We start from the raw sequence: 19,862 nt of genomic DNA on the forward strand, positions 1-19,862 counted from the left end.
TCCATTGATTTATTCAGATTTTGATGCTATCACAGACCCCATAATGAAAGCAAAGATGGTTGCATTGAAAGGAATCAATAAAATGGTGGTCCAGAACAACATGGGAATGTCTCCTATGGTCATGAACAAGTGAGTTAATGGTCTCGTTTATTAGACTGAAATGTTATTAGATTTATTTCAGTGTATGAGCTTTTTCGTTAATGGCTTTTCCTTTACTCTCCTCTTCACAAAATCTCAATTAGTGTCCAGACAGGGCAGGAGCTACCAGGCCCTGATGGAGGTATAACTCCAGTGCAGTTGGCTGGACAGGTGAGACTCTTCAGATTTCTTCTTATCAGCAGGCACACATGGAATCAGCAGATTTCAGTTTGTCTCAATGTTCTGTTAATTTCTCATTTAGGATGGCAAACTTGCTCCTCACATGGCACGACCCAATCCCCCAAATTTTGGACCAGGATTTTCCCGTAAGTCTTTAGTAATTATGGATATCAGTAATGCAGTCCACACTGGTGTTACTCATCCAGTTATGAAACAAACATTCTGAATATGAAGATGTGTATAATGTGAAATGTAATTCCAAAATAAGCATTTATTAACATATTTAAATTGTCATTTTACACTTAACCACAAAAATTTATTCTGTATGCCAGTAATTATTAATTCCAACCTTTTCCCCATCAAGATGATGCACAGAAGGTTCAGTATGAAGACTGGCTCAGGGAAACCCAGCAGCTACTTCAGATGCAGCAGAAGTTTTTGGAGGAGCAGATTGGGGCCCATAGAAAGTCAAAAAAGGCCCTGTCAGCCAAGCAGAGAACTGCCAAGAAAGCAGGACGGGAGTTTCCTGAGGAGGATGCAGAGCAGCTGAAACATGTGACAGAGCAGCAGGGGGTGGTGCAGAAACAGCTGGAACAGGTAAAACACACACATAATATCAGTCATTCATGGTTTGATCTTCATGAGCCGCTTTGCTTACAGATGAAGTCCCTGGCCTCTTTCTGAAAAATAAACCTAATAAAACAATTCTCAGTTTATAAGATAATCTAGAAAAGTATTATAATTGCATTGAAAATTAAATAAAAATACACATATCATTTCATCATTGAAAACAAAGCACCTTATCATTTGATTTAAAGCCCATGCACACTATAACAATAACTATACTAGTGTCCACACCAATGGACGATAGCCATCGGTTTAATTTAAGTGTGTGCTGCAGTTGTCATCTGCTGCTTTAAATGCTCAAGTTCTTCAGGATTCTGATTGGCTGTTGGTGTTTTTATCGTTCATCAGATTACAAAAAACACTTTGAAAGTGATTAAAATGATATTGTTTCTCTGTGTCGTCATCACTAAAGTTGTGGCATGGACATCATTATTCTCAGAAAATTAGAACAGTTATTAATACTACAGCTATCGCCCTTAGTGTTAACATCTTACCATTTAATAGTTTTTCAGAATGTTTTAATATGAATTAGGGCTGTCAGTCGATTAAAATTTCTAATCTAATTAATTACAGGGTGCTGTAAAACTAAATTTGGCTGTGAAAATACCCCCAAAAGATCATTTAAATCTATTATTGTGTTAAATGCTTAGGCTACAATGGCCTAACATAAAGTATGGAACATAAAAGAAGATAATTTGAGAAACATCTCAGTATTTTTGTTCATGCAATGAAAGTCACTAGTGACCAAAACAGCTTAGTTATATTATAAATAGTATTCAAAATACCTTCTTTTATGTTGTGCAAAAGAAAGTAAATCATTCAGGTTTGAAACAACATGACAGAATTTATTTATTTATTTTTGTTGAACTATCCCTTTAATCCCTTTAATTATACCTTTTTTTAAATAAATGAAATGATACTTTAAAGAAGAAATGAAAACTACCAGCAGGAGTTGGTAAATGTATTTATGAGTTGATTCGTTCAAACGGCTGATTCACTCAGGAATGAAGTAAACAGCTCTCTCTATGTCTGCGTCCCAATGTGCACAAGATCCATCCTAAATTCTATGTGATATTAGTAATTTTCAGTACTACTTAGGGCAGATAGGGTGGATAGTATGCACATTGGGATGCAGGGTATGAATGGGCTACTGAATCATTGGTTCAAACGATTTGTTCAAAATGCGGATTCATTCAGAAACTAAACACCACTGTGTTGCTCAGAGACGCACAGCAATTCTGCTGTGGCTTTTAGGTAATATTTTCGATGGCAAAATTGAACAAAAACTCACAAAATTGTGCTTTAAATATAGCACAATATTAACTTCTTGTTTACTGAACTGTTGTATAAAATCACATTTGTACTTGTTCTTCGTGACAAAAACAGCACTCTTGTGATATTGCTCTCGCTGCTCCACACGAGTCTGTCGCTTATCCTACGATATAAATATGAGACAGAAATTCATACAGAGGCCTTTTTTGCACCATTATCTTGAATTTTAGGGCATAACTGCATTTATGGAGTTGTTGCCCTGCATCATATTTGTCAACAGTCCACTGTATGAAATGTAAGATGACGTACAGGTCTGGGGGCGGGGCCAGTGCGTTAACTGCATTCAAAAATTTTAATCGCGTTATTTTTTCATAACTAATTAATTAAGTTAACGCGTTAAACTGACAGCCCTAATATGAATACAAATATTAATTTCATCATTCATCATTCGTCCTTAAATATTTGGATGACTCTTTCCATTTGTAACAGTCAAAGATAGAAAAGTCTTTTTTCTAAAAAGAATCTGTTAAATCTATGGTTCAGCTATGGTTTGTACAATTTGAAAAGGTAATATACTATGAAATTATATTTTCTGATGTAAGAAATACTGCTACATTTACAATGAATCAATGTCTAATGAAGAGTATTATTATTATTTCTAACATACTGTTGTTGACTTAAAGGGGTCACGTGATGCTGCTAAAAATAACATTATTTTGTGTATTTGGTGTAATGAAATGTGTTTATGCGGTGTAAGGTTCAAAAAACACATTATTTTCCACATACTGTACATTATTGTTTCTCCTCTATGCCTTTCTGAAACGCGTCGATTTTTACAAAGCTCATCGGTCTGAAAAAGCGAGGTGTGCTCTGACTGGCCGAATACCTCAAGCGTGTGACGGAAATGTTACGCCCCTACCATATTGTGATGATGCCCTGTCCGGCCGGAGCGATGATTCAAAAACATGAAAACCCATTATAAACGAGGCATTCGTTGCATCCAGTGGGGACATAATTATGGATTATAATGACTTATACTGTCTTTTTACGCGTTGCGTTGCATCGCGCCGCGTAAACATAAAAACATGTCTGCATTTGTGATCGGAGAAATGACAAACAACAAGCACTACTCTACACTGCCCAAAAAACTCGCTTTAAATATATAAAATATAAAAACTCTTTAAATATAAAAGACGTACTTACAGTCTTTGAGTCAGAACAGCCGGCATTGTAGTCTACTCTCCCAGGATCAGGAAATTGTCCTCCATAAAATGTGCTGGACACATCCGAATATTTGGGTTGACGTGTTCTGGAACAGTGTTGTAAATACAACTTAACCACTGATCTCTAGTCATGAAATGTGTTTATCCTGAAAAAATGTCTACTCTACACTGCTCAAAACTCACGTTTTGGGCTTGAGAACGGCGCGGCCGGCGATTTCGACAAAGGAACGTCCGGAAGGACATGTGGCGACCCCGGGCAGGACTCCGCTTCGTCCACGGTGAAAGCCGATCCGGCGATCGACAGCGCAGAGTGGTAGTATTTCCTCAGTGACCAGCACGGATCAGCTCCAGGCATGACGAAGCAGATATAGTCCTCTTTTGGAAGACCAAACAAAGTAGTTTCACTTTCACAACGAAACACACAGCGTCTTTACGACATGGCGGCGGAAACAACAAAACTACAGCGAGAATAAAAGTTACGCTTTCTTTCTTTGTGTGAACATTTGGGCGGCGTTATGCAAATCTTCCCACATAGTGACGTAGATATGTGGGGGCGTGTTAGAACGAGCCGTTTTAGGTAGGTGTGGCTGACTCTTAACTTTTATAAAGAATATCTCTTTGGATTTGAGACTTTAGTCTTTGCAACTTTACAGATCTTCTTTATGCACCAAGAGCTTGTAACACTCCAAAGAGAAAGGAAAAATTGAAATCGCATCATATGACCCCTTTAAAGACAGAGTCGGTGGTTTGGTTCAAAAACATGTTTTTGTTTTTTGGGTTGAAAGTCTCTTCACATTCCGATAGCAATCACTAAGTTAAGTGGTCTAAATGTATTTATATAATCTGTGGCAAGGTTTTTTCCGTAAACGAAAACTAAAACTAATACAAAAACGATTGATGAAAAATAAACTGTAAACTGAAATAAAATAAAAATGACAAAATAATTGAAAAACTAAAACGAAATGAAACTAACAACAGTTATTGAAAAAGTAACTGAAATAAAATAATTATTATCAAAAATAAATAATCGTTTTCATAATCATTACGTTCTCACCCCTTGGCGGAAAAATATATGAGCTGTGTGGCAGTTTAGGGAAATACCTGTAAATGGTGCATCGCGCACATGGGGTTATTTGACGTAGAGACGCAAAGCAGATGCAAAACACGCACCAGCAGTACTTAAAAGAACACTCGACCCGTTATCCAACAACAGCACTAATTTAATTCTGTACCAGACCAAGATCCATCTGACATAATAAAGACCATGAGTTGCGACCCGAACCGCACCCGCATTATTTTCTCATGTAACACAAGCAATCAAACCAAAATTAGGCATTCTAAGTTGGTGCTTTGAAGAAAAACAGACATGCAGTGCAACGTGATAATTAACAGAAAAAAAAGATGAGAACGAGCATCCTTTCTGTAAACAATACAAAACTTTAGCCTAGCGTCTTGTGATCACTCTGCCAGGCTTTCGGACAAATGTGCATAGGCTAAATCACATCATACACACGCTTATAATTCTTCATAAATGAAAAGAGCATATTCAAATATGAGCCTTTACTGTTAAATGCGTTTGCCGTTATTATTGAATTTCATTAGTCCCAGTTATGATTTATGCGCAGTTGTTCACGGAAAAGTGAGCAAGACAAGACAGTTAGGCTACAATATCATGATTATGGTTAAATAAGAAAAAAGAGATCTAACCATCATAACCAAATTATTTATTTGATACCATTTATTTTCATATCAAATATCTCAATACACATAATTAGATATGACGTTAAGCACTTGTGTAGAATTTTTTTGTAAAAAGGCTTGACTGCTTCATTTTGGTGTATATTTGTATAATTTTACCATTTAATCAATCTTAGCATGCGTTAATTTTGTGTCGCTAGACGTTTGCCTATAAGGCTAAATTATGCCTTATAGTCTTTCTTTGGCCTGCGCTCTGGAAGTTATCTGTTAATTCTGCTAAACTTTAATTAAAACTGAAACTAAAACTGAAACTAAACTATATAAAAACTAAATAAAAATGTGTTCACAAAATAAAAACTAAACTAAAACTAACAGCAATATTAATGAAACTAATAAAAACTAAACTGAATTTTATAGCAAATTATAAATTATATCGTTAAAAAAAACTATATTGAAATAAAACTAATTAAAAAATGTAAAACTAGATCTGTGGAAGGCATAGAACCATAAAATGTTTGTCCAATCATATCCCTCGGTCCGAGGGCTACGATAGGCTGTCCTACCTGCCTGTCAACGTATGTATTTGCATCCTTCCGCGCACCCTGTTCATGTAGACATGATACGTCATCAGCGTGAGAATGGAAGGCGTTATTATTGTGATATTATGACATGAGGTCATCTGACAGCGTTGCATTCAACCCTTCACCAACGCTCTCTCATCGTTTCGCTGGTTAGCCTCTGGTCTGCCTGTGCACAATCATGCGTTTTGGAGGAGGCGTAGCTTTGGAGACTGATTTTGCAGGGAGAGTGGGATCTTATGCTTTCAAAGCTAGCTTGCTATTGCTAGCCTCTCCAAAATTGCCTACCCTACCTTTAATTCATACATACATTGTTTCAAAGATTCATCACTATATATTAGAAAGACAAGGACATATTCCCTCAAACTTGGAGACATTTTCTTGTAATTGTCAAGGACATGTTTAAATGAATGGAAAAATTAATGTAGTTGTAAATGTTTCAGTCCAATTTTTTCCTGTGCTTTTTCCAGATCCGCAAACAGCAGAAGGAGCATGCAGAGCTGATAGAGGAGTACAGGGTTAATCAGCAGCAACAAGGTAGCATGCAGCCTGCAATGATGCATGGAATGCCACCAATGCAGCCCCATGCTGGCATGATGCCAGTTGAGCCCCCAATGAACCAACCTATGATGGGTCCCATGATGCCCATTCGTCTCCACCCTGGCCAACCAGATGCAACTAGTGTGACCAACACAGCAGGTTGGCACCCTGGTGCACCTGTTGCCAGTGGAGCACCTCAAATGCCAGGAGTAATGCCTGCTCAAGTAGTGCAGGCACAGCCTACGCAGCCGGCAGTGGCAAGGCCCAGTCAGGGGCAGGCAGGTGGCGAGTCTTCTCACGTGAATTTCGACGATACCAACCCATTTAGTGAAGGCTTCCAGGAGCGTGAGCGCAAGGAGCGGCTACGGGAGCAGCAGGAGAGGCAAAGAGTGCAGCTTATGAAGGAGGTGGAAAGACAGCATGTGAAACACTGCATGGAGCAACAGCAAGTCCCTAACTGCCAAGATGGTACAATGAGGGCCTTGTCACAAATGCCTTTTTACAACCAGGAGCTACCGCAGGACTTCATGCAGCCACCCAGAATGCAACAGCAGATGCAAGGTCCACCATTTCCACATCAGCAAGGCATGCAACCAGGGTTCGTTGGAGGACCATCCAGACCAATGATGGGTAACGGTCCATTCCCTCAGGAAATGGGACCGGGGTTTGTTTCTGAGAACCTAGCACCCCATGGGCCTAACTTTGTCCAGGCACAAGCTAGACCTCAGCGATATCCTGGGCCAAACATGATGCCTCAGAATCCAACTCAAGGGCATCAGTTCCCAATGGAGTGTCCCATGCCCTTGCCTCCGAACTTTCCAGGTCCCGGTCCGTCACTGATCCAGCTGTACTCCAACATCATTCCGGAGGAGAAGGGCAAGAAGAAAAGGAACCGCAAGAAGAAGAAAGATGATGATTGTGAGTCGCTGAGAGCTCCTTCCACACCTCGCTCGGACCTGACAGCCCCGTTAACACCCTGTGTCTCAGATACATCATCCACACCGACAAGGAACCCAATGGTCTTCGGCGACCATGAGTTCTGCGAGACGTCCCAGCCTGGATCGTCTACACCAGGCTCCATGAGCAGCCAGCCCCACTCTGAGCTGGAGCGCCAGCTTTCTGAAGGCAGCTGCGGTGGAGGGCCAGAGATGGCCATGTGCCAACAGGAGATGCATGACAGGATCCTGTCCAACATCAAATTGGAGAAGGTGGAGGCAAGTGACTGCCATGGGCATAAAGGAATGGAGATGGAAATGGGACTAGGCATGGTCAAGGTAGAGGGAGAGAGGGAGGGAATGTTGCTTCATCCTGCGAGCCAAAGTCCAGCCAACAGCTCGAAAGGAGAAGCTGGGAATGAACTCCTCAAACACCTCCTGAAGAATAAGAGGACTCCACCTTCTGCACTGCCTCACCAGAGGTCTGGAGACAGTTTGAGGTCAGAGGAAGAGGGATCCATGGACTTCAAAGCTTTTCTGCGACAGAGCTCCATGGATAGCACTGGGGTGAGTGATTCAGGAGATATTGTCATCTCAAAACATGGGTATTTTTGAGCTCTCGTCTTGATGGTGTCATTTTTCCTTCCTCACAGACGTTCTCGGATTCAAACCACCTTGATTTCCCCGGACCATTTCTTCCAGAGGACAAGAAGAAACAGAGGAACAAGAGGGCACCCAAGAGCGGAGACAGACCCGCTCCCCGCTGTAAAAAGAGGAAGAAAGAGGAGGACGAGGATCAAGCAGTGTATTCCTCTGAGCCAGTAATGACCCAGTTAAAACAGGTACAATGAAAAATCCTTTATATTTTCAGTCTAGGTCAGTCGTATGTACTTCCACGCCCGTCAGTAGGGCTTAAATATCTCTTCATAAACACCAAACCAGAAATGTGGTCATTATGAGTAATATTTTACTGCTTATCATTTAACATTACTATATTATTACAGGTCAAAATAACAGTTTTCTGTTTTAAAACATGTTATAGTTTTATTTATTCTATGGCAAAGTTGAATTTCACTCCAGTCTTCAGTGTCAAATGATCCTTCAGAAATCATTGTGCTGCTCAAGAAACATTTCTTATTATTATTATTATTAATGTTGAAAACAGTACTGCTTAATATTTTCGTGAAAACCGTTACATTTTTTGTCAGGATTTTTTGCTGAGGAGACATTTCAAAAGAACAGCATTTATTTGAAATAGAAATCTTTTGTTACATTATGTTTTTACTGTCACCTTTTATCAATTAAATGCATCCTTGCTAAATAAGAATATTAATTTCTTTCTTTAAAAAATAATAAATCGTTTAACAATTAAACTTTCTTTTGAGGACGTTTAGATATTTTTATTGAGATATAAGACTAAATGCTAAATAAGAAAGTTATTTTTTTTTTTACAGTAATTTAAGACTATCAGCAAATCCACTCAATGTTAGATATCATACACTTGTTGCTTTGCTAAAACAATTTCTTGTTACGCACAGGCACAGTAGTCTGGTACGTATGTTTGTCATAGCCACTTTGTCATGCAATATGAGAATGAGTCAAGCATGTTCTGCTTTTAATCACAGACATGATTACAGACAGGAGAGACTGTGCCAAATCAACTAATGCCTTGTGTATCATCACAATAGAAATCACTGGCCAGAGGAGGATAGTGCTGTGAGACATTATGAACGCTCATCACATAAAAGAAAGTCACTGGTGTAGATAATGACCTCTGTGATTGAGGAATCTGGGGTCGACACAGCAGTTTTAAAATGCTCCCGACTGAAGATTTCTCTGTCAAGAAGTTTTCAGGAATTTAACAGTTGTTGTTTTGGAAAGAATTAATACTTTTACTCAGCAAGGACAAATTAAATTGTTTTAAAGTGACAATAAAGACAGTTAAAATGTTATCAAATATTTCTGTTTTCAACTTTGTTAATAAAAAGAAATGTTTTTGGGCAACAAATCAGCATATTAGAATTATTTCTGAAGGATCATGTGACACTGAAGACTGGAGTAAAGATGCTGAAAATTCAGCTTTAGCAATACAGGAAAATATATTCAGATAGAAAACAGTCATTTTAAACTATAATGATATTTCATAGTACAATTTTACTCTAATTATTACTCAAAATACACTTAATTTTACTCTAAAAAAGAAATGCTGCCTTGGTGTTTATAAGAGACTTTTCAAAAACATTTAAAAATTGTATGCCAAGTTATTTTTTCTGTACTTTTGAGATTGCACCCATATTTGGTTCAGTTTAACTAAATACTAAATTGATCAAATCAATTGAATACTATTTTAATATCATATTTAAATTTGTTTTAATTAAAGTATATTTTGTCTTTTATTATAATAGTAAATGTCATCACTGTGAAATAAAAATTATAAAGAGTCTAAGCATAAGGTGTATCTCATACCTTATGCTCATCACATGAGAAGTTGTCAGTTTTCTGACAGGTTTCTTAATTACACTCAAATAGGACCTCTGTCTCTTCTAACGCTCTTCTAAGCATGACCTTTATCTCACATTTCCCATATGTCGCTCTTTGTGTCTCATTGTTTCACTGCACCAGCAGCTTTCTCTCTTGCCCCTAATGGAGCCTCTGGTGGGGGTGAACTTTGCCCATTTCATGCCCTATGGGGGCGGACAGCTGGACGGAGAGAGCCGTCTCTCGGGCACATTTGGGAGCGCCTCATTGGATGGTGTCTCTGACTATTACTCCCAGCTGATTTACAAGGTAATTAAGAGCAGCTAATAAAACACTCTGTGACTGTACATTTGCCGCTGAAGCTTTTTTATGACTTCAAGCATCAAGTCTCGTGACATCAGATGATTAGATTTCATGTATGAGACATACAGATGGTCACTCGTATTTTTCTCTCTCTACAGCAGAATAATTTGAGCAACCCCCCCACGCCCCCTGCCTCTCTTCCCCCGACTCCTCCTCCAGTGGCGCGCCAGAAGTTGCTCAATGGCTTTGCCACAACAGAGGAGCTGGCCAGCAAAGGTGGCGTCATTGTTGGCCATGATGGTGAGCAATTAATATCAATAGGCCAAAACAAAGATAAAACATTTAGATCACAAAATAAAAATAATATATTGGACAGTGGACACTAATGATAATAATTGTTGTGTTTCAACAGTCACCAAAGGGCTGCTTTCTCGACCGCTGCAGTTTAAGGCTGAGGAGGAGCTGCTAGCTCGAGCTCTGGCTCAGGGGCCCAAAACTGTGAATGTGCCGGCTTCTCTTCCCACCCCACCTCATAACAACCAGGAAGAGCTCAGGTCAGTAGACAGATAACAAGAACTGGGATTACACTTCCCACTGATGTTTCTGTTATATCAAAGTATGTCCTTCAAATGTGTATTTTCATTAACAGGGTAGAGTTACAATTGAAATTTGTTAAGTAGGGGTGTGCCATATCATACCGTCCGCGATTATACCGGTATAAATTTGTACATGATTAAAAAAAGTGTCATATCGTGCTATCAATGATATAGCGACACGATGACGTATGGCGCATTTACGTTCCCTAGTGCGTGCAACAACAACACCACAAACCCAAAAGGTGTGTTCGACTTGAAGCAGCACTGTGCAGACTGATCGGTGTATGATATCAAAGTATCGTGAGAGCAGTTCTAGAGCATATTTGAGCACACACTCTTACCTTCAAAAATAGGCGAGGCGCATATCTTTAGCGAAGCAGCGCGGAAAGCCGCTTCTGGGACGCTTTTGAAAGGTGCCACAACTCCGCTGGTGTAAACACAAGCATTGACTAGAGTGGCCGCTTCGGAGCCGTAATGCGCCGTGTTAATAAAGGGTAAGTCACTCTCGCGGTATTTTGACGTCATACACCGATCGGTCTGCTTCAAGTCAAACACACAGCTGCTGCCGCCACCTTATGACAATAGTTTACATTTCAAATTAGGTAGTCTGCCATCGATGACAGTAGCTCATTGGAAAAGGATGGAAAATGCCCTTCATTTTGTTTGCGCTAATAAATGCTGCTGCCTGCCAGCTGCAATCACCAATAAAACGTTGTTCCATGTTTTTTTTTCTATATCGTCATTAATATCTTTATCGCAAATATTCTTGAAATATAGTGATACAATTTTGAGGCTATATCGCCCAGTTCTAGAGGTACTAGCAGTAATGAAATGACCAGGGGGACTGGAGTAATGGAGTAATGGCTAATAAGCTTTGCCATCACATGAATAAATACTATTTTAAAATATATTAGAATAAAAAGCAGTTATTTACAATATTTCATAATACTATTTTTCTGTTTTTTTTTTTTAAATTGAAAACAGAATACTTTTGAACAGTAGTGTACATACCCCCCCTCCCCTTTTTTTAATACCTTTTTTAAGAATTAAAGTAACTTTTATGATGCTAGTAAATATTATCATCACTGTAAATTAATTTTTAAATATTATAAAAGGGTCTTGGCATTAGGTATGAGACGTGCAATGGTCAGGTTTCTGAGAGGTTTCTTTAATTACACTCAGAAAGGACCTCAGAAGTGAATTCCTTAAAATAAAGGGTTGATTCCTCAGTTAGGGGAAGTAATTACTTTGTAAGATTTCTCTACTTTTAGCTTATCTCCTACCAAGACTTCCCTCTATAATGCAGTACATTTATAGCGTTAAACCAGTAATTGTACTGCCACACTACAGAGTGATAGTTTGAAGATTTTGTTTTACATGATGATTTTAAAAGTAGGTTTGTTAGGTGTTGTTATCAAACATTATTGTCTAACTGATTTATTTAAAAATGTATCACCTGAATGTATTTTAGAATTTTTGTCTAGTGTACATCTGGAATGTCTTTTATACACTTTTTTTTAATTGCATACCTTGTATAATTTATTCAGAGATCACCATGAAAATAGCCTTGATGCTGGCATGGCGTTAAAAAAGTGAATAAATAATAATAATAGTCAAACATTATTTGTTTATTTTTTATAAATTCAAACTGAATTGACTGCTAAATAACTTGCGTTCAAGGCCAAACTCAAACCCAACTCTTTTTTTGCAAAAACACACAATATTAAAAAAATGTCATCATTACTCTAAAATCCACTTTAAGGTTGATCAAGGCCTTGTTAAGATCTTTATTCCAGAGCAAATGCTTTAACACAGAAGAAACCCTTTTGAAGAAGTTTCATTATTTTGGAACATTCAAAAGCGCCCCAACAGAAGAATCCCCATAGTATGTGCATAAATGTAATGGAAACAAAATATCAGGTGGACAGTACTTCACTGACAAGGGATTGTATTTTCTAACCATTCGACTATTTTTCAACTTCTCAGCTAAAATGTATTTCACTTGTACACACAGGGGACAGGAGCAATGTGAAGACAGAGACACCCCAGACAGCTTCGTCCCGTCTTCTTCCCCAGAGAGTGTCGTTGGCATGGAGATCAGCCGCTATCCTGATCTCTCATTGGTCAAGGAGGAACCTCCTTCTCCAGCCCTGTCTCCAGTAATTCCAATGTTTCCTGTCTTTAGGGGCAAAGGTAACGAACTCCTTCAATTTTGTGCCTACACTTACATTCTAAATGTTCTGGGTGACCACAGTGGATTCGTTTTTTTAATCCATTTGGTTTATTCCACTTGTGTTGTAGGCTCAGAGGTCAGATTACGAGAGGTCAAGACGGAGCCTTCATCAGTGTTCTTCGGCTCTCCATTTGGATCAGTGCAAAATGGTTCCAACACTGGGCTGGTGTCCATCGCCATCACACTGAAGCCAGCAGCTGTGGGGGTGAGAAACAGTGTTCACTTTTTGCACGACTGCAGAGGATTTGTCTTGTTTTGACAGCACGAACATGAAGTACAGCCATTTCCCTGCTACAGAATGAGCGTACACAAAATTTGACAGATAATTTAAATTCATTGTACAAGCAGTCAGTGCAAACGCAGTGAGCGGAAATAGAATAAATAACTAGATTTAATATCTAAACCCCTCTCGTTCTTCACTGTGGTCTTTCAGAACATCACTGACGTTGTTGCAGCCATTGCTGACCTGATCCATGTGAAGATCCCCAGCAGCTACGAGGTCAGCAGTGGCCCTGGAGGAACTATGGGGGCCATCAAGACCTCAGTGGATCCACAGCATCTGACCTCTGCCCTTCATGAGCCGAACGGACTACGAGCCACACAGCAAGCACCTCAGCAGCTACAGCACAACCTTAACAAAAGTGAGGAATGCTTGCTTGTCTTTGTCTTTGTTCAAACAGTAATACTGTGAAGTATTATTACAATTCGAATTGTTTAGTTTCTATTTAAATATGTATTTTAAAATGTAATTTATTCCTGTGATCAAAGCTGAAATCTCAGCATCATTACTCCAGTATCAGAAATCAGTTTTATACGAGTTGCTGCTCAAGAAACATTCCTTATTATCAGTGTTGAAGACAGTGGTGGAAGCCATGATTTTTAAGCAGGATTTTAGCGGAACTCTTTGATGAATAGAAGGTTCAAACTAATAGTATTTATTTGAAATTGAAATCTTTGTAACATTATGAGTGTGTCTACTGTTGCTTTTGATCAAATGAATGCATTCTTGCTGAATACAATTTTTATTTCTCCAAAAACCTTACTGACCCCATACTTTTAAACGGCAGTGTATATACATTCAAAAAAATCTAAACCAAAGAAATATTTTATCTTTATATATAATATATAAAGTACTTTTGTTACATTATATCTGACAATGATGGGATGAAAATTAGTAGGTGAATGAATGAATGACTAAATATATAAATACATTTTATGGTGCATTATACATATATGTACCCTGGACCACAAAACCAGTCATATGGGTCAATTTTTTTGAATTGAGATTTATACACCATATCAAAGCAGAATAAATAAGCTTTCCATTGATGTATGGTTTGGAATCTGAGGGTGCAAAAAAACTAAATATTGAGAAAATCGCCTTTAAAGTTGTTAAAATGAAGTTCTTAGCAATGCATATTACTAATCAAAAATTAAGTTTTGATATATTTACAGTAGGTAATTTACAAAATATCTTTATGGGACATGATCTTAATGTCCTAATGATTTTTGGCATAAAAGAAAAATCAATAATTTTGACCCATACAATGTATTTTTGGCTATTGCTACAAATATACCCCAGCGACTTAACACTGATTTTGTGCTCCAGGGTCACATATGTGAATGCAGCAGTACAATTAGCCTGATTGGTAGACGGTTGCATTCAGCCTGTTTACACAAATACAGTTATAGGATAGCAATCAGGAATTGTTTATCCATCACTTGTTAACTGTGCAATATTGTGTCTGTGTCTGGCTGAGTTGCTGATGGAAAATCACTATTGATTTTGTGAACGATTGGAGAAGCTACTTAAACACAGTAGTGATCTTGGCCTGAACTCCATCCTATTGAAGTCTGCTCATCTGTGTCAGATACTCACTTAATGAATGTACTGAATCACATTAAAAGCCTCAATACAAGATTACATCGCATTCATCACAGGGAAATGACACAGCTCTCTAGTATCGTTGTGTAATTGCCGTTTTAGCATTTTTACACCTGATGTCCTCCTCTGATTTCTCCCAGAAGTCTCGGTTATGTTCAGATGCTGGTTTGGTGTTCTGCAGTCATAGCTGTCTCATTCTGCACTCATCCTCCTCTCAGTCCAATGGGAACGCTGACACCAAGGTTTGTTTTCTCTGTCATAATCCATATGCAAACAGCGTGGTTGTTGATGGATAATTTGCTCTTGATTACGCATGATTCATTTTGTGCATGTTTCTGTGTTGCATTTCCAGGCATCTGTTGCTCTACTTCCTGAAAGTGCTTTGCGACAGTGTCCCTCTAAAGTCCAGCACCAGTACAGCAACAACATGTCCTCGCTAGACGTCCACTGCCTGGCCCAACTCCAGCCCAAACCGTCCCCTTCCTCTACGAACCTTCACATGGCTTTCACCCCAGCCGAGGCAGCTCAAGCGATCAAGATGGAATCCAAACCTGAAAGCATATCAGAAAGTCATCTTAAAGTGATGGTAAAGCTTACGCCGCGTTCCCAGAGCCACATGGAAGACAAACCATGGCATCACGCCAAACGGTGGAAAGGCCTGCGCTGGCGAAAATGGACGGTACACATTACGATACCAAAAGCTGGCACCCAAACATCTGAATCGGAAGTTGAGGAGCTTTTGCAGCAGCTCAACTCATCTCTGCGACCGTGCTCAACCACTCGAGACTGGCGCCGCTGCTGTTTCTGCCAACAGATAGGCGATGGGATGACAGATGGCCCTGCCAGGCTGCTCAACTTGAACTTGGACACCTGGGTGCACCTCAACTGTGCCCTCTGGTCCTCGGAGGTCTATGAGACGCAAGCCGGTGCCCTAATCAACGTGGAATTGGCGCGCCAGCGAGGGCAAACGGTGGTTTGTGCGTTCTGTCAGCGCTTAGGTGCCACCAGTGGCTGCCATCGGCTGCGCTGCCTCAACATCTACCACTTCACCTGCGCCCTGCAGGCTGGCTGTACGTTTTTCAAGGATAAGACAATGCTGTGCCACCAGCACCGGCCGCGAGGATCTGGCGCCGCTGCTGGGTTGCACTTAGAACAGCAGCTTCGCTGCTTCTCCGTGTTCCGCCGCGTGTTTGTGCAGCGCGATGAGCTGCGACAGTTAGCGGCGGCCGTGCAGCAGCCTGAACGCGACCATACTTTCCGAGTGGGCAGTTTGCTTTTCCATTCAATGGGTCAGCTGCCACCTGCCCTGCTGCTCACGTTTCATTCATCCACGGCCATCTTTCCACCTGGCTACGAGGCGAGCCGGCTCTACTGGAGCATGCGGCACGGCCAGAAGCGCTGCCGGTACATCTGCTCTGTGGAAGAGCATGAGGGGCGTCCCGAATTCAGCATCCGTGTCATTGAGCAGGGCTACGAGGATCTGGTGCTGACTGACACCACTGCTAAAGGTACAGCTGCCGCACTGGATTAATTAAATCACATATGCTGATATAAAAGCTGACAGGGTTCCCATAGGTACTTAAAAAAGTCTTAAATTCACTTTGATCAAATTTACAGTCATAAAAAGTCTTAAATATTTGAAGTGGAAAGGCCTTGAATTATGGCCACTATGCCATATCATTTGTTTAGCTCTTCATTTAAACCAGTTAAAGATAATCTTACCAGTCCTACCTGACAGCGACATGATGTTTTTTTATTTGTTTGTGTGCTCTAGGAGTCTGGGACAAGGTTCTTGGGCCCGTGGCCGAGAGGAGGGCTGAGACGGGCATGCTGAGACTCTTCCCCATCTATCTGAAGGGAGAGGACCTGTTTGGGCTCACCATCTCAGCAGTCACCCGCATTGCTGAATCAGTAAGTACAATCAACCTTAGTACTCAATCAACCTTATGCACTCAATGCATATTGTAGAGTGAGATGTCCAGTTATGTGCAGTTCGTTGATTTGTCACTGTATTGTAGCTGCCGGGTGTGGAGGCGTGCTCAAGGTATCGATTCCGTTATGGACATAATCCCATGTTGGTGCTTCCACTGTCCATCAATCCATCTGGCTGCGCTCGTTCTGAGTTGCAGACGTACCCCCATCATGAGAGGTCAGTAGCTGAATATTGTAAAAACAGTATTGTGAAAAATTAAGGTGTGGTCACATCAACAAAATTGCAGTGAAATTGCTTGTGCAAAATCAGTTTCTGCTGGTTTTAATTTGACCCTCTTCAAATGAATGCTTTAAAAGGTCCTAAAGTGTAGCAGAAAGTGTTGATTAAAGTTGTGGCATTAAATGTTGCATGCACTGCAAAGAATAAATTTCTTCATCAGTATTTTTGTCTTGTTTTCTAGTTCAAATACCTAAACATCTTTAAGTCAAGATACACTTACTTGAGATGCAAAACGAAGATTGTTAAAGCCTTGTTTTCTGATAAATTGAATGAAATTGAGCAGATTTTTCTGACCCCATCGGCAGATTTGTTCTTGTTTTAATTGTAAACACTTAATTTTAATTATTTTATTTTAATTCTCAAATTACAAGATTTTCTTGTTTTGTCATTTTGTTTCTCAATGTATCTTGATTTAAGAATCTTTAGATATTTGTGACCCTGGAGCACAAAAGCAGTGTTAAGTCGCTGGGGTATATTTGTAGCAATAGCCAAAAACACATTGTATGGGTCAAAATGATCAATTTTTTTTTATGCCAAAAATCATTAGGATATTACGTAAAGATCATGTTCCATGAAGATATGTTGTAAATTTCCTACCATAAATATATTAAAACTTAATTTATGATTAGTAATATGCATTGCTAAGAACTTCATTTGGACAACTTTAAAAGATTTTCTTAGTATTTAGATTTTTTTTTGCACCCTCAGATTCCAGATTTTCAAATAGTTGTGTCTCGGCCAAATATTGTCCTATCCTAACAAACCATACATCAATGGAAAGCTTATTTATTCAGCTTTCAGATGATGTATAAATCTCAATTTTGAGAAATTGACCCCTATGACTGGTTTTGTGGTCCGGGGTCACATTTGCACTTGAAAACAAGACAACAATACAGAGGAAGAACATCATGTTTTTGGACTGTGACCAGAAGACAGACAGAGTAAAAGTTATTTCCGTATTCCTATTTTTGCTTGTAAAATTGATTCAAATATGAATTGAGGAATGGTTTGAAGTTGTGTTTTCAAACTGTTGCTAATACATCTAGATGTATTATGTAGATGATGATAGTTCATGTAGATGAACTCTAGACATTTACATTTAGAGAACATATTGATGTATTGTTCCCTTCAATTTATTACTTAAATTGGTCTTAAAATTGGTCTTAAATTTACCTTCATAAAACGTGCAGAAACCCAGAAAAACAGGTCCATTGTCATTGTAAATAGCATAGGCAAATTTGAGTGAATATGAGCACAATCTGTGTGAGGAACTTGAGGGCAAAAAAGGGCACGGGTGAAAAATTCCCTCGTGCAGATATCAGTCATATTTTAGGGGTGGACATGCAAATTTGCTGCTTTTTCCTATTGAAATGAGGAACAGAAATAATGTTTTCTTTCTCTGTTTCTGTCATTGTCTCCTCACAGGCTGAAGATCCTCTCCGCGTGGTCCAGAACATCTCACTGCATCCAGAACTCAACGGAGGTGGTGAGGGGATCATCTCACAGCAAACACTTTGTGCACTCCAAGTCATCTCAGTACCGAAGGCTGACCAGCGACTGGAAGACAAACGTGTATCTGGCACACTCTCGCATCCAGGTGAGTCCATGCACACAAGCCGCTTCGTGAAGAGCAACATGTTTGATCATCTCACCGGTCTGATGCATATTGGCAAAAGCTGACTTAAATGGCCATGTTCAATCAGACTGACTGAAAAGGAAATGTTTGAAGGGATTCAGATAGGCCTTGAAATACTCTGTGTGCCTCGAATGACTACAGTTTCTGTCATTCGTCTAAGAGCATCTTAATGAAAAAAAATTTCTCTTTTAAGCCTGTGTTATTGGCATTCCTCCCTCTGGCACGGTTGTGTGGTCATCTAAAAGAGCCACAGCTGATCAAGTGTCACTTCCAGTTCCCTGCCGTGCTTTTTAAAACCACACAGGCATAAAAACAGCTAAATCACTGAGACATACCTGATGTCTCATTCTGTCAGCTGTACAAACCTGTGTCTATTAATTGAAGCCATGTAGAATGCAATGTACATCTGTGTGTGTGTGTGTGTGTGTGTGAGCGAGCGAGCGAGCGAGCGCTAGCCTTGGGTGTGGTGCATGTCTAATGTGTCTTGTGTCTGCAGGGTCTTGGGCTGTTTGCAGCGCGTGACATTGAGAAGCAGACCATGGTGATTGAATACATGGGGGATATTCTGCGCGCTGAGGTGGCCATGAGGAAAGAGCTGCTGTACAAGGCTAAGGTAAAGCTCGCTCAGCCACTGAGGGAACAACGCTGGGAATAATGTTAGCTTGACTTGCTGTTGAAATGCGTTTGTCTAAATCTGTGTGGTTTTCTCCAACAGAACCGCCCAGCGTACATGTTCCGCATCTACGGCGAGCGAGTTATCGATGCAACCCGGTCTGGAAGCCCTGCAAGGTAAGAAATGAACTTAGAGGTAAGGAAAGAGGGAATTCATTAAGAATGAACTGCACAACTGAAAGTGACATTCATTTTTATGCACCCTAAACGAAATATGCACATCAGGTAACAGTGCAAACATACCTGAAAAATGAGCATTGGAATGCACTAGGGTTGGGCCGATAGACCGATGGCTGATAGACATCATGATGTTGAGCCAGCATCGTGATACCCCCCCTCATACCCCCCCACAATCCGCCGCATCCCAATACTGTGTTCGGAAAGAAAATGACGTGTATACGAAAACCCCTAAAGGGAATAAATACGATATGGGAAGAAAATATATATTTCAATATTTTCTTTCACAGTTATATCATTGGGTAATTATACTACATGCAGGTACATCTCAAAAAATTAGAATATCATGAAAAAGGTCAATATTTTTTGTCACTCATTTCAGAAAGTGAAACCCATATATTATATAGATTCATTACACAGAGTGAAATATTTCAAGGCTTTATTTCTTGAAATTTTGATGATGATAGCTTACAGATAAT

At 39.7% G+C, this 19,862-nt stretch overlaps 1 protein-coding gene across 1 annotated transcript in view; it reads left to right on the top strand.

Moving 5' to 3' along the window:
• kmt2cb (lysine (K)-specific methyltransferase 2Cb) overlaps positions 1-19,862 on the top strand; it is a 134,740-nt gene that overhangs the window by 111,538 nt on the left and 3,340 nt on the right. The window contains exons 41-59 of the mRNA XM_016283713.1: positions 18-129; positions 243-309; positions 401-464; positions 683-915; positions 6,187-7,758; positions 7,845-8,033; positions 9,814-9,978; positions 10,131-10,272; positions 10,385-10,526; positions 12,583-12,761; positions 12,870-13,006; positions 13,235-13,442; positions 14,789-14,928; positions 15,039-16,194; positions 16,461-16,597; positions 16,705-16,835; positions 18,324-18,495; positions 19,031-19,147; positions 19,250-19,323. Of these exons, the coding sequence (XP_016139199.1) occupies positions 18-129; positions 243-309; positions 401-464; positions 683-915; positions 6,187-7,758; positions 7,845-8,033; positions 9,814-9,978; positions 10,131-10,272; positions 10,385-10,526; positions 12,583-12,761; positions 12,870-13,006; positions 13,235-13,442; positions 14,789-14,928; positions 15,039-16,194; positions 16,461-16,597; positions 16,705-16,835; positions 18,324-18,495; positions 19,031-19,147; positions 19,250-19,323 (5,137 nt within the window). The remainder of the gene's footprint in view (positions 1-17; positions 130-242; positions 310-400; positions 465-682; positions 916-6,186; positions 7,759-7,844; positions 8,034-9,813; positions 9,979-10,130; positions 10,273-10,384; positions 10,527-12,582; positions 12,762-12,869; positions 13,007-13,234; positions 13,443-14,788; positions 14,929-15,038; positions 16,195-16,460; positions 16,598-16,704; positions 16,836-18,323; positions 18,496-19,030; positions 19,148-19,249; positions 19,324-19,862) is intronic.

The sequence above is a fragment of the Sinocyclocheilus grahami genome, unplaced genomic scaffold, assembly GCF_001515645.1.
Source record: "Sinocyclocheilus grahami isolate Dianchi unplaced genomic scaffold, SAMN03320097.WGS_v1.1 scaffold176.1, whole genome shotgun sequence".
Classification (NCBI taxonomy): domain Eukaryota; kingdom Metazoa; phylum Chordata; class Actinopteri; order Cypriniformes; family Cyprinidae; genus Sinocyclocheilus; species Sinocyclocheilus grahami.